This window comes from Penicillium digitatum, chromosome 3, assembly GCF_016767815.1.
Source record: "Penicillium digitatum chromosome 3, complete sequence".
NCBI classification, from domain to species: Eukaryota; Fungi; Ascomycota; class Eurotiomycetes; order Eurotiales; family Aspergillaceae; genus Penicillium; species Penicillium digitatum.
Genome location: NC_089386.1, coordinates 2306504 through 2322727, shown reverse-complemented (window position 1 = coordinate 2322727; position 16224 = coordinate 2306504). Strand labels below are relative to the sequence as shown.

The window sequence follows — 16224 nt, the reverse complement described above, 5'->3', positions numbered from 1 at the left end:
CCCAAGAGTCAACCCTCCGTGGATTTTAATTCACATGATGAGTCTGTAGGCTTATCTACTCAGTGGCAGAGACTTCCAAGGCACTGCACGCCACGGTTAGTGGCCTGGACAAACAAGCGAATCACTGAAACTCCGAAAGGTGTTCCCGTTTCGGACTAGATCTTGCAAATATAGGGTGCATGGAAGTTAGATGGTGGTTTTCGTGTGTGGATTGATTGATGAACCCTGTCCTGTCTACTGCCTGGGGCATAGGCTAAAAAGAGGACGCCGTTTATGTTACTTGCACTTTCTATGAATATCAATTTTCCATCTTGACAGACACGTTCACCGCAGAGCTCTACAATAACTTTGCACACAAAAATTGTAGGGCCAGGGCAAGAGTGCGTTTTGGGAAGGTGCGCGTGTTCTTGGGGGTATAAAAGGGCTCCCACCACCTTTCTTCCTCTTCTCTTCTCTTCTTCTCTTCTTCCTCTCTCTAACCCTCTCGACCACCATCTCACTGTAGCCCCCCTGAGACAGCGTAGGCGGAGGGTCCCCAACCAGCTGGTGCGTGCATACCCCATGGAGAGACATCAGCATTACCCAGTTGCTGAGAAGCCTTACCAAATGCTCTGTCCGCACCCAGATCAATCACCAGTTCTCGTGCGAGCCCTTTGATAAAGTCATGGCTAAGCATTTGGGCTCCATAGTCATTGGCGGTCCCACGGAATACATCCTGTTCTTTTACTGTGATATCTTTTGTACTATCCCAGGTAGCTTAAAGTGAGACACGTGCGATCCTTCTTCGACAATCCCGGCAGCCACTGACATCGTGACTTCAACTTAATTTCAAGTCTGGCTGGAGACTTTCAAACCATGCAGGTCTTCCTCAAGCTTCTCGGTCCGTTACAGCAGGCATCGCGATACATGTGAGTCTAGATCTAGAAAAATCGGGAGATAGATTCAATGGTGTCAACTTATTTAAATCCGATCTGGATCCAGATAGCAAAGGAGGGTAAAATATGGTACATTCAAGATATCAAAAGCTAGAGCGACATCACCTAGGAAGCCCTCAGAAAAAACAAACCACATCCTTAATCTAGATATACTGCCAAGCAGGAACATCCCCGGTATAAGTCAAAGCAACAGCCGAGAACCCAAGACACTCATCAACGTTACCATGGGGCACGGTAGCATTCTGAATGGCAGCAAACACCTGCCAGCGGTTATCATCAGCGGGACAAGCCATGAAACCGGTAGCACCCCAACCAGCGAAGGAGTAGTGAGACCAGGGTTCATCGGCAACGTAGTGGAACGGGCCGAGGGCCGAGCCCGGCGGAATACTGGCGGAGTGAGCCTGAGTGAAGCTGAGGGCTCCATTAGGGTCGACATAAACCTGCTGGCCGCCGGGAACCAGAGTGTCCTGTTGATTGTCAGCGGGGGTTGTTCTTTGTTAGACGTGAGATTGGGGCGTGGCGTGGCTTGTGACTGACCAGAGAGCTGCCACCGGGAGCGAAGACGGTTTGGTTTCCAGGTGGGCAGTGAGACACCTCGGTTGGGCAGTAGGAGGCGGTGTTTCCACCGAGGTAGAACTTCTGGCCTGCGGCATTCATTTGTAGGAAGTGGATGGGCGAGCCGGAGCGGGTGGCCATCACGCCGAAGGCTGGGTTGGCGGCTGGCTCGTTGATTGGTGCCGCGGCGGCCAGGAGGGGGACGGCCAGGGTGGTGATAGTGAACTTCATGACGAATGGATATTGAGGTTTGAAAGACTGGTAGTATTGTTGTGTTGTTTTTGTGTAGTTGAATCAATGCTTGATTGGAATTGTCCTAATGAAAGACGATTGTTGAACCTCTTTATATAGACCGATCAGGAATGTAACATGAAATAGAAGCTGCACATGTTCCGAGAAACCGAACCAGGGAAACCCATAGAAGGGGCCCTCCGTCATTGAGTGTCGGATATGGCCGCTAGGGTGGCTGAGGTGGCGAGGGTCTCATTGGGTAGATGGTGAATTGGATGAGTCTGAGACACCGTCAGTGTACTGCATACTCCATGTTTCGAATTTCATAATCTTTTCTGCATGGTGCCTGCAACGGGATGAGGTTGGGCACTATCGAATAAGTCAGTTTTCATCGCTAAGGCAAAGAGAATGTGAGGTATGGAGAACAGCTCGACTGCCAAGACGAAAGACGAAAGGAACACCTCTTCCCCAACCCAAGTGGCTGATACATGGCATAGTGGATTGAAGTTCTCAGAGGTGGACTGAACATCTCATCTTGGGGGAATCGGGGGGTTTGGGTGAAGATCTTCGCCCTTGTCTCAGGTTATAATTGGAACATCAGCCACTTCACCTCTCTAATGCCCCAGATTTGTTGGCCGCAGTCGGCTTAACCCGCAAATACCCACTTTATGCTATACGAGGGACATCTACACGATACGTTATTCGTTACCCCAAGCCCTCTAACTACGGTGTAGGGCGGAATTACCAACCTCACGCCTCATCACCACCTCGCCTCCTACTCCGTACTTTCCCCAGATAATACCCTCGACCCACCAACGGCCCGATGCACGAACCCAGCTAGGATGAGAAACCCTGGACATTTTCGTTTCCAAGGATTGAACCGTACACCGTACACCGTCCGACGCCACCGACGCCCTCCCCAAACCGGCGAACATGCAGCACTATGCAATGTCTCACCGGACCATGCATCTCATCACAACCGGTGCCGGCTAATCGGACAATGGCAAAGACCCCGATGCAGTTCGGTCATGCAACTGCACCGAGGTTGCCAGCTGCGATATGCTAATAATATCCTGCAGCAACACTGCAGCGCGCATACCCGCGACCTCATCTGCTCGTACCTTGCAGACACCGGCCCGGCAAATATAAAGTGAACACCACACCATAACGTAGTGGTGTGGAAGTTTCCACCTAGAAGACGGTGGAGCCTTGTGTTCGAATGGGCCATGAATGGGCCATGAACTGGTAGAGCCAGTTGGGTGATTATCCAAGATGAGAATACTTGGTAGGCGCGGTTGGGTGAGTGGAATCAGCCAGGAGAGGTGTGAGGTCAGTCCGTTCCACGGGTGTCCACGGGTGGTGTGCATTGTCCGACGTCTGGGAGCTTGTTGAGGTTCAGATGGGTGGATGGGGTAAGAGGTTCGTGTTGGACAGTCCGGTGGTGTCGGGGTTCTGTCAGGTCCGGCGTTTTCGGTGTTCTGTCAGGTACGGTGTGACGTCTTCTGTGAGCTGGATTGTGTGGCGATGGTGGTGGGTTGGGTTTCGTTGAGTGGATAGTCTGGCATGTGTGATACGTATGGTACGTTGTGCTGGCTGGCTAATCGAGATGATTGATGACGTGTATCCTGAATACATAGAGCACCGTGGGACTAAGGCCCGATATACGTTCAATAGCTCTGGTGTATATTACGGACTATGCACCGTGCTTTTATACAAAGCCATAGGCTGCGATCTACGGTACCCACTCGACGCCTGTGGATATCACAAGCTCGAGGATAGTACTGAAGAGTACCCTATCCGAGCAGATCACTGCACAATCTCAGTGGATTTGGATATCAAAACGACTTTTTTCTATGCCGGGCAACCAGCCTCAGTACGCAGCAATTCAAACCGGACCTTGATTTGCCGAAAAGAACAGTGTATGTACGTGCGGACAGCCGGCCGCGGAGAATATGAATAGACACAGCCAGAGGCCAACAAAAAAACCAGGGAAAAAGAAGATTCGGAAGAAAGACATGATACAAAAACCAGACAGAAAAGCCCCCCAGCACCGGTCCGTGCAGCAATTTTGAAACCTGCAAGCCTGAGTCTTGCCCAGAACACCGTAAGCCACGCGCCACCATTTGCTCCCCGACGTCTTGATTAATAGCAAGGGAAAGAAAAAAACAAAGAAAGCCAAGATAAAGAAAGTTGAGACCATACGCTGAGCCAAATGCACCCGCATATCGCGTAGAGCACCATAGACCCAAGAATTGCTCTGTTAGTAGTCGCCTTCATCATCGTCATCGCCATCTCCACCTCGGCGGGGACCCTTTACTCCATCCTTGCGAATGGGGATCTTGATACCCTGTAGCGCAAAGCACTTGCTGAGCTGGGTGCTCTCAATGACACCGGGGAACTTCTTGGCGGAGAAGACTTGGAAGGGTTCAGAGAAAACCGATGCTAGAACGGGTGCGGTTCCGTGATTGATGACCGGAGCGCCGTTGGAGGTCTCGGCAGACGACGTGCCCACGTCAACGAAGCTCATTTTCAGACTGGATTTCCATTAGCGGTGGTTTGAAGTGAACTCCATCCGATTGGACTTACCGGAAAGTGCCTTCTGTCCGTACACTCAAATCTTGCAGGATAAACCACACGCCGATTTTGTTGTCTGGATCTGTCAACCGGAAAGCACTGGCGCTGAGACTTCCGATCAGATTGCGAGTGAACATGCCACCCGGTCCACCGGAAACAGGTTGCGCCGCGGGCGACATGGACGGTGGCATTGGACCACCGGAGTAATATTGTGGGTACGTCACCGGCTGGCCGTATTGGTTTTGGTACGCCACCTGCTGACCACCGTAGTAGTTGTTCATCTGCGGTGGGTAGCCCACAGGGTACTGGTTCTGGTTATAGCCTTGGTAGGTGGGAGAAACACTTTGCGGCGGGGGAGGGTAAGAGGAGGACATGGCAGTAGAGATGGAAGGGGAGGTCGCGGAATGCTTGACGAGGTTGACTTCATTGGTACCGTCGGCATTCCACAGGTCAACGGTGAGCACGTAGAATGAGGTATCAATCTCACTAAAGTGCGAGAGAAATGGTTAGTAAAGCCCAGGGAGGAGAGCATCTAGTTGGACATACTTGATATCAATTTCCTTCTCCGTCTGCGCATCGCGCACAATCAGACGAATACACGGTGGGGGAGTGATGGGTCTCCGATCCTAGAGGTGTGTTAGGAGGTGACAAAAACCCGTCATTGCGGGAAAACCACCCACCTTATCACCAAATCCACACATACGAGCTCGAATGGGCTGCTGGACCACTTGTAATGACCAGGAGCGACCATCTTGATAGTTTGTCACCGGGGCCAAATGGTCGGGTTGCCGTAGCGAGTTGGGCCCCGACGGGTACTGGACGGACGGAGCAGAGATGCGATCCATTGAGAGCGGAGGTGGGACGGGATGATGTCTATCCTCTACGGCGTACATGGTACCGGATTGTAAGGAACCGAGGATGACTGATAGATAAACGATGGGTTCCTGTGTTCAGATCGATTTGGTCGATCTTAACTATCTGGTTGTTCAAGGAGAGAGAGGTGGGGTGTTGGAGATGCGACATGCGACCCCGCGGGATGTTCAGACGTCACACTTGGAGCATCGACTGTCGGGATCGAACAGAGAAAGAGTGTACTCAGCGGAGAAAGCAGTAGCCCCTTCCCAAATTTCAAGATTGATCCAGGCCGAATAGTCCAAGGTGCCTTGAAGACTCTGCCTCGAGACGATCTGGGCCGAAAAGTGAAGCGAAGGGGTCGGAGGGTTTCGCGAACCGTAAAGCTCGGTGTGAGGGCGGGAGTGGCGAAGTCAGAAGTCTTTGGATTTCTTGAATCTCTGTTCGAAAGATCATCTGTATTAGCATCAACTTCTTCATCTTCTTCAGTGCTCGAGCTTTTTCGGTCAACTACACGATGACGCTGTCAAACTGCGGGAGATTGGCTGAAGCTTCCACGGATCCAGGATGACATACCTGAGACACCAAGAGGAAATCTTTGAAGTTCCAGGAAGAAAGATCAAAGAGTGAAAAAGAGGTTACCAGAGTTACTCTCTACAGGAACCTGGACCCAAACCGTCGGGGTTCAAATTAGGAGATGAAATTTGAGAGGCTCAAAGAGTCCGCATTCGGGCTTCATCTAATCCGCAAACGGTCTTCATTTGATTCGAGGAAATTTTCAACTCGACTCCATTTGAACCAGATTTACTTGTCCAAAATATCCCAATATGGCACACAGTAGAATAAATTAGGGTCATCGGAGGATTCTCGGAGGGTTCGAGGTAGACTAGGTGTAGGATTCCGGTATACAACATACAGATTCCATTCAATCTATCCAGTTTTAATTTGATACTTCGAATCCAACTGGAACTAAATTTAGTATTCAAAGCTCTATCCGAAAGTAGTATGTAGTGTAGTCTTCTCCGAAACTCCTGAACTGATCTGGATTTATAGGGAATAAGATAACAGATCCCAATCGCGTGGCCACCCCTGAACTGATTTAAAATGATGTATCGTGGTGGCTTAGAATCTGAAGATGAGAATTTACAAAGATGATAAAACACCCTACATCTCGGGAGCATTCGAATTTCGGTTGCAATTGATCTTCGGGAATACTGCCCTAGTGCCCTAGTGCCCCCGCTTGAAGATCAAAAAAGATCAAAAAAGATAGAACAGAGCACTAATGGGCCATCTATATATTAAAAGGGGGTGTACAATGATGGAAAAAATCACGGTGATCATTCAATAGTGGTATTTTGCAGATATCGGTCAATTTTCTAAAGTCTAGGGTATCTCATCCCAGTGAGATTAGGGATTACGATTTATGAGGCATCTAAAGTCCTACGTGGTAGAGGCTTGGGAAACCAAATGGCATACTGGACAGGTTAACGTTGAGCCGGATGATCGACAGATCTGTGAAGAGTATGCACTGTTCAGCACTCGCGTGTTGGTGATCTCCTCACTATCTTTCACTCAAGCGATCAATCGAAGTCCACATCTCGTTGGTGTGTGTCGGTCATCCCCTACGTTCATTAACCAATCGACAGTGACCTCACTTCCTTTAAGGGAGCCCAGTTCTAGGCAACGATCCGATTTGGTCTGACAATGCTTGTGTCGATGGTGTCGCGTATAATCTGTTTGGTATGCATTTACCAAGTTCTGCACCGTCGCCCACGCATGTTGAAGTGGGTCCCACACATGCAGCCTCGACATTTTTTTTTTTTGGATGAGTCAAGCGATCAATGTCAGTTATGTTGTAGAGTTGTTCAAAAACCACGACGAGCATGTTCCAGATCAAAGGCGCTGATGCCTCTAGAGAACAGGAATGGACAAATGTTGTGTGGGGCAGCGTTTACGCTACCCGCCCCCGACTTTGGGGGCTCCCTCTCCACAGCTACCGGCCAGTCAGCCTCGATGCGCCAGAGCTTCCTAATGGCAAACCTGAAAAGTTGACTGGCTCATATGGTAAATGGTCTTGGACTGCCCATGACCCTCGAACCACAACATAACCTTTACGGTTGGTTATGCGGCGCAGCCTAGTCTACGCCTACCAACACGCCACAGGCAACGCCAACATACCCATAACCTACCTATAGCCGACGCATCCCCAATGAGAGTGTTACCTCAAACCCTTCTACAAGAAACCCCATTATCCAGACTATCAGCTATCCCTCAACGATACCCACGGCGAGCTTGCAGACCAAACCAAGCCAACCTAGCCACCTACGGCGCGCTCACAGACTCATCCGAATACAAAGCCACAACCAAGAACTTCACGTGTAAAATGTGGCCTCAACACCTTGGCACTGACACGGAAGATGCCCACTTCCTCATCCAGTACAGCATCGCCCCTGGTTCCCTGTCTATGTCCACTGTCCAGGGCACACGTTGCTGGGCCGTGAGGCTCCGTCCATAATAGATATACGATTGGTTATTCACATTTGCTGGTAGCTTTGGCAGGTGGCTAATACTTGCGCTTGAAGATCTTGCATTGCGATTGTTATTGGTGTTGGCATAGGCGTTTTGAATCCCACACGTTAACTGAAATGCGTGATCCTATTGTCCGTGTCTATGCTTCAGGCCAGAAATACTCGCGCGGGGCGGATTACCTCCCAAGATGAACGCTGGAATTCTGAAGTGCAGTCATACGGCTTTCCGGCGAGATCCCTTGTCGGTCAAGGTTGTCGTTGCGGGAGGTGTCAACCAAATTGGGTAACACGGCCAATCGTATGTTAGCAACTACTGTGGGTTGAGCTAGCCGGGCCACATAACGTTCTATGTTTTTTATGATTCATGCTCTGATAAACAGCGACTGTATACTTTGGTCAATGCTAGTAAGACAACTTATTTCGGGGGCCCTGGAGATGTCTGATGTACTCCTGCACTTCAGGGGTGCCCGCCCCCAGATGCTTTTGTACTACTTCGAGTTAAGGTAAGTGCCCAACACCAATCTCACTCTTGATGGTGTGCTGTACATTAGAAGATATGCCCTCCGGATTGCCATTGGAAGAGGAAGAAACCCAACATCTCTAGAACTCAAAATGCATAGATACAGGCGTGGTCAAAAATGCCATTCGTGGGTTGGAGACATGTAAGGCTAAAATCCATCTACTGGCTCGACCACCACAAAGATTCAATGTGCAGACAAATGGCACTTGATGCAAACTTGAGAGGGAGGATGCACTAAACGCATCAAGTGGTGCTGCTGGCATCATTAGCACCCATGTATCTTACACTCCCAGACCAGAGAGCAAGGCCTGTGCGCCGTTATGAATGCAAAGACAAGTAAATGACAGTCATCCTCTTCTTGGCAAGTAACCAAATGATAATCATCGGACTCACAGACCCTGGCAATCCCCCCAAGGCGCACACCACCAGGGATTGGAATATCTGCGGAATTCAACCTTGGTATCAGGCCGAAGATTTCCGCTGCGGTCATACCCATCGCAGCTAGCCTACAACATGCAACTTCAGTGATCAGACAATCAACCCCTGGAACGGAGATATACATTTGTCCGTCGGAGTCGCCCGGTATCTGGCTAGCCAACCAGACCCTGGTTCTGATGCAGCTACTGTTCCGCCAAGCACAACTCATCACCTCAGGTCCTTGACCTCCTAGGTCTAGATTGACGGTATTCACAATCGCCCTTAAATCCTGGTCACCTACCCTAATATGCTCACCTGGCCATTAACGAGTAAATCTAGCATGGTAGGCGGTATCTTCTTTCAACCCTATCAAGGATATGGTGAGGCGCTGTCTCAAAACCATTGCCGCCTGATCTCGCTACTCCCCATGCTGACCTTCGTGACATTACACCTGCCGTGTTTCCGGTCAGATCTAGAATACTGGTGAGGTATCGGTGCTTAAAATTCGAGCATCGACGCCAATTCGTGCAGGGAGAATGTGCTTATCGGCGAAGGGAAGGTATCAGCTTTGTGAAAGGCGGGAAAACACTAGTAGGTCACCTATTACGCACAATTAGGCCGAATCTGGTTAATTTCGCACCCGCGAAGTCCGAGCGATACACCAAAGTTGAACACTTCCGAAAGGCGATCTAAGCGAGACCATAGTGCGTTGCCTTGCATTCCGGGGTGGGTAAAACATGGTCAGCAACCACACCATTTACTACGCGACGCCAAAACAAATGACCGTAGTCAAACCCACAAGGGTCCCAAGAACCGGAAAAAAAGGACCACTCTAACGGCTGGGCGGATCGCAGGTCAGCCTGACAGGACCCTGGGGTAGATGGCGTGCGAGCTCAGTGGCGTGGTTATCACCTTGCATGGGTGGGATTAGGCGGGCAAGTTCGTTGAGATATTTCGAAAGGATCGGAGCAGCATAAAACATCTGCAGCGTTCCATGAACTGAAATCAGTAAAAGAAAGGAAATGATGACCAATCAACACAAGGCTCCTTTGCGTTTCCATTCGAAACTTGAAGTCTCACTAACGCGCCAACTCGGTCAGGCCCATCCTCAGTTGCGGGGGAACCGTCCGAGCTTGCGGATAACCACCATGTCCGATGGAAATGACATGCGACCACCAATCCCTACGGAGTAACTTTCCAAAAGAAATCACACGGGCCTGAGCTAAGACATCATCATACTAACCAGAAGTGAGCTTAGGGCAAAGAAGATCACGGGCAGGGATGAAGATATGGATGTTTCCACCTAGGCATGCACAGGTGCATGGGACAGGGGTTCAAGCACTTGCGCGTCTTCCCTAATTGGGGAAAAGCTTTGCTCGAGTGAAACTTATTTCGGATAGACTTGACCGACCCCATAGTGCTAGTCCTGAAGGGGGTTTTAACGTGGGTTCCAAGGTTGTTCTAGGGGCGGGTGGGGCGGGTGGGGCGGACAGCTGTTTTGCTCCATTTCGTTTCTGGTGACCTTTACGGAGTAGCTTGTGCTTATACTAAACTAGGATAGTGTCCCGAAGATCTCTCATATTAGCTCGGAGGTTTCTGCTCGAATGGGGCGAGTATTTTGATCTCCTGCAAAAACACATTCACGTTGTCCTTTTGCTTTTGGGGATGTGGCTTTGAATATGAGAAGGAGACCATCTGACTATAAGCGATTTCTTGAAGAGTAGAACAGCCCAGTGATTCTAGAATTGAGTACGTAGGCAAAGCCAGTTTAAAACCGGAGTGGCGGACATGTCGCGAACGCGACCCCGCCGGTGGGCACCAGGTTATGTCATCTGAAGCACGAGCCATCCTGCATTTACCGATTTGGGACACAGCGCCACTCTTACCTCTTTGGTGCTTTGAATACCGATTTGGCACCAAAATGGACATATCAAAATGTCAACTAAACCCCCACCGCTCCTATGGCTGATATGACTTTCTCATGATATCCTATCCTTTCGCCGGGTGTTATCTGGATGATTCAAGTTCACTGCAACCCCCCGAATCAAATAAACCACTCAGAGTCTCGAGCATTACACCTCTACAATGCAATCATGCCAATCAACATCATGGTCGAATAAGCGACGCCAGAAAAGTGTGCAAAGTGACCGGCGTGTTAAAGTATGACACCCCCCCCCCCCCTACTTAGGGCTTCTGGGCCCAACCCATCTCCGAGCTTTCAACTCATAGTGAGATTGGAGTGTCCCATCCCCATTGCTCATCTCCCTCTTTGAAATTGACCTTCTCTCCCACCTTTCAACACTAACGCAACTCTCATAGCACAAGGAGCAGAGCTCAACCTGTGTGCATCGCCTAAATCGCACTAAGCGCAGCCAGTATTTACCTCGGCCCCAATTGACCCGGCTAGACAACAAGCGTGGATCTTTCATCCCCTCCACTAGCACTTCGCCATCATCTCCCACCCCCATGTCAGGATCCTCTCCCTCGCAGTCGGATTCCCAACCACGACAAGAGCACCTACCAACATGTCTCTCGGTCCACATCGAAGAAAACCTCCACCTGAAAGACCTCGAATTGATGATGAACTGGTGCACAACAACCTACAAATCCATGGCAGGGGACTCCGCTTCTGAGCGAATATGGCAAATTAACATCCCCCAGCTCTCCCTCTGCTACCCAGCCCTTCGCCAAGGGATCCTCGCCCTCTCAGCGCTGCACCTCGCCTCAACAAGCACATCTTCCCAACGGTGGCGATACCTTGACACAGCACGCTCGTACCAAGCGCAAGCGCTGATAGGCCTCCAAACTGAGATTGACGAAGACACACCGGAGACAGAATGTCAAGCGACCTTCGCGCTGTGTTGCGTCATGGTTGTGTTCACCTTCGGCTTCTGCCAAATTGACTGCAAAAACGACTCAGACGCAGAACAGCCCGACGTGCTGGACGAGTTCTTCGAGGTATTCCAGTTAACTCGGTGGCTAATCAGCATCCTGGTGACCTCGATGGAACGCATCAGAACGGGAGAGCTGAACCCGCTCTTCCACCCTGAAGAGCCGCTCCCAACCATGCCGGACATGTCGCGGCTAGTGGTTCTCTCACTACAGCGACAGAATGACACAGAAGCCATGCGGGATCCGACGCACCAGGCGGATCTGTACGACTCGGCCATTGAACATCTCAGCCAGGCGCTCGAGAAGCTGGTGAAAGGTGGCGAGCCGAAGGTGTTTGCCTTGTGGTGGAGTTTCCAAATCCCGGCGGAATTTTTAGAGCTGCTTGAGGCGCGCCGGCCGTTTGCGCTTGTTATTCTAGCGCATTATGCAGTAATTCTGCATCACCTGAAGAGTTCGTGGTGGATGGGGGATTGGGGGAATAGGATTCTGCAGGAAATTGGGAACATTCTTGAACCGGAGTGCCAAGACCTTATCAACTGGCCGATTGATGCGACGGGGTGCTTCCTTCCAAGGACTGAGGCACGAGTGCAAGTGATATCCCCGCTTAGCTTTTGATGACGGGTTGCATTTGATGACGAGTTGCTGTTGATAGCGAGTCTTTGATTTTTTTGTGTGGTGTCCCTTTTAAGTGGCTTGATTAAGCATGAGCGATGCATCTATCTGATGAGACATGAAGCGTGTAATTAACATAGACATTTGACTGTACATGGTATAGTTTCTTCAATTGAGACAAGGATCGCTTGTCATGGGAAGCATCTCATTTCTCGGTGTTTAGGAAACATTTCCTGGAAACACAGACAATCCTTGCAATACACATCGAAGCGCATGTCAATAGAAGAAAAACAGAATCCCGCCCACATGTATCTCAAGCGCCATTCCTTTCCCGGCATTCCATGATAGGTATGAAGCAACTCTCCGAGTCTTTGAAGCCGGGCACGCCGATTGGAGAAGCTGTGCGAAGAACAGAAAACAAAGAAAACCAAGCGCCACAACCCCATCAGTCTGACCAAAAGCTCGACGTGGAAAAAAAAAAAAAAAACAGGACGACCCTCGCATCGAAGCAGCACTGCCTGCAGTGATTTCTGATTCGTTTCAGTTCGGACAAACACCTCTTCCAGGATCGGCACTGCAGCCAAAGAAAAACAAGTCCTCTTCGCAGCCAGGAGCAGACCGAAAATCCTCCTCCATGGAGAGGTGTCTGAATGAGAACGAATGAATCGCAAACCACAGTCCACCCCATCCTGGATTACCACAGCCAATCTAAGAAGAAGGCGAGTCCCTGCGCAGCTCCTGCCTCTCCTGTTCAATCTCCCGAACGCGATCCTTGGATTGCGTGCGGACACGAATAAGCTCCGCCTCCTGCTCCTGGATCTTCTTCTCGCGCTCCTCCTCTTCGGGAGTAGGGATATAAGCGTTTGCCGCGCCGCCTGTGGAAACAGCACATCCGTTAGCAGCTGTAGCCTTGAACAACCTTGCAAATGCCTGAAATCGCATTCGCTCTAGAGACAAATTGAGTCTAGAACATACCTCGGCCTGTGTGGTGGGGGATCTGCTGGGCGCGCAGGGGCGGTGACTCGACGTCTTGACTCTCGCGCGCAATCTCTGGTCGCTCTGGGTCGTTGTGTGCCATGTTTCCTGAGCCACCGCGACCTGTTGTGTAGAATTCTTGCTTGATTGTTGGTGTGACGAGGTCTTTGGGTGAAGGCGCGGTATGTTGCCGGGTTATGTTGCCTTGAGCATCGTCGGTTAGGATAGTGGACTGGTGTGGCGCGTTGAGAAAGAGGGAGGTGTCACTTACCTGCCCCTCCGCGGCCGTAGGAGATATTTCGTGACATCCTTAAGACAGTATGCGATAGCAAAGACTGATGAGTTAGGGAAACCTCAATTAAGGGGGTTTTCAACGGGGGACCAGGGACCTGTGGTGGGGAGAAATTGGTATTTCGCCAAATGACGACAGACTTTTTTTTTTCTTGGCTTTTGGTTCTACTAGGTATGTACGGAGTACACGGTAGGAATACTTATCTCTGTCCAATGTGCAATTTTTAATCTTTTGTTTTATATTCCACGGTTCTATATTTTATATTCTGCATTCTATATCGATCTTCAATATGTATGAGCTCATATCTGAACTTATTTCCGCGCTAAGCCAATGAGGTCAGGGTCATGCAGGCCTTATCAGCCTATGTGTTGTAGGGCGCCCAATCCGGGAAAGAACTTTGATGTGGGATTTTTACTTCTATCAAGTGTATAGTAGAATAGGCTGATCATTATCAACATCCTATTTGACTACTGCCAGCCTTCATATAATTCCCCCGGTGAATATGCATTCACAATAGTTGCCGCATTTGCGGCCTCGTCACGCCCTTTTGGTCATCTGTTTAGATATCCTCTTATGTTTTTATAGGCAGACAGAAGAAAAAGGCTTAAAATGCAGCCAGATCTCTAGATATAAATTTGTTTGTGTGCAGTCTATATCCGACTCTGGATTACGGTATTCTCTGTCTTCATAGTATCTGTTGGCAATGGGGGACTTCACATGTTGTGGATTGTTCTAATCAGTCGTTTCATTTTTGTTCAACTTCCCCTGCTTTTCAATAGACCTCAACCCCACCCCGCCATTGGAGAATTGAGTACGCTAGCACGTGTTCAGTGGCCATAGGAGATCACATATATTACACTGACGACCGTATTTTTTATGAGTAAGTCTTTTGAGTCTTCGCTCTAACCCTGGTAAAATCAACTCGTGGACAATGAATATGTTGAAAATCGTACCAATTCTACCACTAGGCTACATTAAAGACCATAGCATCTAATTGTAGCCTTGTGGGAAGGGGGGTATTTCCTAGGTTGACATATAGTTCTAGCACTTGTGGCGTCTCCAAGGTATATATATCAATGACATCAAGGTGGTTGGTGAAATGCAAACCTGTCCTTTCATTCTCCATATAATCATTTACTAAACTAGTCATCTCTTTGCCACCTAAGACTTTCTCTGTTACTATAGATCGTACCGCCTTCATTGTCTATAAACCAAAGAACAGACCTACCCATGTTTCTTTTTAAAAAGCGTATAGAGCCCCAATGACCTGCTTCTCCGGAGGATTGAGCTTTCGCAACCGTCGGTACCACCACGCTCCCCGTCATTGTACTCTGGCTGCCTACCTACATCATGAGATAGCCTCTGTGCGCGGAGGCCCAATTTACTCAGCCTTCATCAGCTCAATCACTGCGATGATTTCCCTTTCGGTCAAACGCTACATATTCCCTCTAAGAGCACTTGAGATTCCGCTCGCTATAGATAGCCAATTGTGTTTTGAAGAACCGCATCTTTTTCTGCTCCAGCGAGTTACCACGTAGTATTCTTAGCCTATTATAGTATCCATCTACCTCAAGGAAATTGAAGTGCAACTTGTTCGATATCTCAGATCGTGATGTCGCCCTGCGGCCCCGGGGACCCATTCCGCTTACATAACCCGGTTCCACCTCCAATTCTCACTTCATGGCAAGACTTGGAATCTGCAATGCAACCAATTCCAATTCTTCACCAAAATGAACACCAATCCCATCAGCATGTCCCTCCGCAAAGCGATGTATCTGGGTCAACTAAACCCCGCCGCGTCCTCGCTCGCCGGCGCCGTTCGTCCACTTCACCAGATCACTCCCCGGATGGCATCCAAGCAGCTCACACGCCTGAGCTCCACGACAGCTCGCCCAGCCGCAACACTGACCCTAGACTCCCGGCCACAATCCAAGGCCGCGTCGCCATCACCCATCGCTCTGCGCGCAAAATCGACCTCAGCACCTACCAACAACGAAGTCAAGCTCGACTGGGACTCCTTCTTCAAGCTCCGCGCTTCCCGCCGCCGATACTCCCTCGTCTCTTCAGTTGCCAGCTCTGCCATTAGCACTAGCATCGGTGTGCAGGTCTTGTCTGGACAGGACCTTGAACATCTCGGCGCGACGGTCATGGGTCTCGATCCCTTTGTTGTCTTGGGATTGGCGACCGCCACATGCGGTGCTGTCGGATGGCTTCTTGGACCGGCTCTCGGAAATGGTATCTGGGGACTTGTGTATAGCAAGTACAAGCCTTCCGTCAATACGGTGAGTAATTGCAAAACAGTGAGCAGTGATTTATGTCTGGTCTATGCTAATGTGTGTTGTCTCTGTTGTGCAGAAAGAGAAGGAGTTCTTTGATCGCATTCGCCGGTTCCGTGTCGATCCTTCCACCAACTCCATCTCTAACCCTGTTCCCGATTACTACGGTGAGAAGATTGGTAGCGTTGCGGGCTACCGAAACTGGCTGAAAGACCAGAGGGCTTACAACCGCAAGCGCCGCAACTTCATCGCGTAATTTTAATTTCCTTCCTCTCTTTTCTCTCTTGTGATATTGGTGCATTTCTTTTTTTGTTTTCCTGTCAATATGGTTGAATCTCTTGGAGCTTCTGTTCAGAAGAACCAAATCTAGTGACCTTTTGTTTGGGTCCGGGCTGGTGTTTATTTTGTTACAATATCATTAGCGGTCTTGGTAGCTGGGGCATTGCAATGTATTGGGAAAGACCTTTGATAACGCGGTCAATCTATAGCTATTTTTTTTTTGGTGACATTGGCTAAAACTTCTATCCTTCGGATGGTCTTGTGTGCACTGACGAAACCCGAAAGT

At 49.7% G+C, this 16224-nt stretch overlaps 8 protein-coding genes across 8 annotated transcripts; 4 read left to right on the top strand and 4 right to left on the bottom strand.

Annotated features, from left to right (window-relative positions):
• Nucleotides 1-1078: 1078 nt before the first annotated feature.
• On the bottom strand, nt 1079-1721 carry Pdw03_8380 (IgE-binding protein; the record flags this gene model as incomplete). Its single annotated transcript, XM_014678036.1, has 2 exons — nt 1079-1402; nt 1473-1721. 2 exons carry the CDS (start codon nt 1719-1721, stop codon nt 1079-1081), a joined length of 573 nt encoding a protein of 190 aa, XP_014533522.1.
• A 1563-nt stretch (nt 1722-3284) lies between these two features.
• Nucleotides 3285-3905, top strand: Pdw03_8379 (uncharacterized protein; the record flags this gene model as incomplete). Its single annotated transcript, XM_066101944.1, has 5 exons — nt 3285-3300; nt 3359-3640; nt 3711-3774; nt 3820-3825; nt 3881-3905. 5 exons carry the CDS (start codon nt 3285-3287, stop codon nt 3903-3905), a joined length of 393 nt encoding a protein of 130 aa, XP_065957027.1.
• Nucleotides 3906-3981: 76 nt separating this feature from the next.
• Pdw03_8378 (Velvet factor) lies at nt 3982-5188 on the bottom strand (the record flags this gene model as incomplete). The annotated part of the gene is made up of 4 exons (XM_014678035.2): nt 3982-4255; nt 4308-4781; nt 4842-4921; nt 4976-5188. 4 exons carry the CDS (start codon nt 5186-5188, stop codon nt 3982-3984), a joined length of 1041 nt encoding a protein of 346 aa, XP_014533521.2.
• A 1784-nt stretch (nt 5189-6972) lies between these two features.
• Pdw03_8377 (uncharacterized protein) lies at nt 6973-7255 on the top strand (the record flags this gene model as incomplete). Its single annotated transcript, XM_066101943.1, has 2 exons — nt 6973-6990; nt 7070-7255. The coding sequence occupies 2 exons, from the start codon at nt 6973-6975 to the stop codon at nt 7253-7255; spliced, it is 204 nt and encodes a 67-aa protein (XP_065957026.1).
• Nucleotides 7256-8947: 1692 nt separating this feature from the next.
• On the bottom strand, nt 8948-9332 carry Pdw03_8376 (uncharacterized protein; the record flags this gene model as incomplete). Its single annotated transcript, XM_066101942.1, has 3 exons — nt 8948-8978; nt 9048-9153; nt 9224-9332. 3 exons carry the CDS (start codon nt 9330-9332, stop codon nt 8948-8950), a joined length of 246 nt encoding a protein of 81 aa, XP_065957025.1.
• A 1365-nt stretch (nt 9333-10697) lies between these two features.
• Nucleotides 10698-12119, top strand: Pdw03_8375 (Zn(II)2Cys6 transcription factor; the record flags this gene model as incomplete). Its single annotated transcript, XM_014678034.2, has 2 exons — nt 10698-10772; nt 10932-12119. 2 exons carry the CDS (start codon nt 10698-10700, stop codon nt 12117-12119), a joined length of 1263 nt encoding a protein of 420 aa, XP_014533520.2.
• A 705-nt stretch (nt 12120-12824) lies between these two features.
• Nucleotides 12825-13399, bottom strand: Pdw03_8374 (uncharacterized protein; the record flags this gene model as incomplete). The annotated part of the gene is made up of 3 exons (XM_014678033.1): nt 12825-12991; nt 13092-13295; nt 13363-13399. 3 exons carry the CDS (start codon nt 13397-13399, stop codon nt 12825-12827), a joined length of 408 nt encoding a protein of 135 aa, XP_014533519.1.
• Nucleotides 13400-15113: 1714 nt separating this feature from the next.
• On the top strand, nt 15114-15915 carry Pdw03_8373 (Presequence translocated-associated motor subunit pam17, mitochondrial; the record flags this gene model as incomplete). The annotated part of the gene is made up of 2 exons (XM_014678032.1): nt 15114-15665; nt 15739-15915. 2 exons carry the CDS (start codon nt 15114-15116, stop codon nt 15913-15915), a joined length of 729 nt encoding a protein of 242 aa, XP_014533518.1.
• Between the last annotated feature and the right edge of the window lie 309 nt (nt 15916-16224).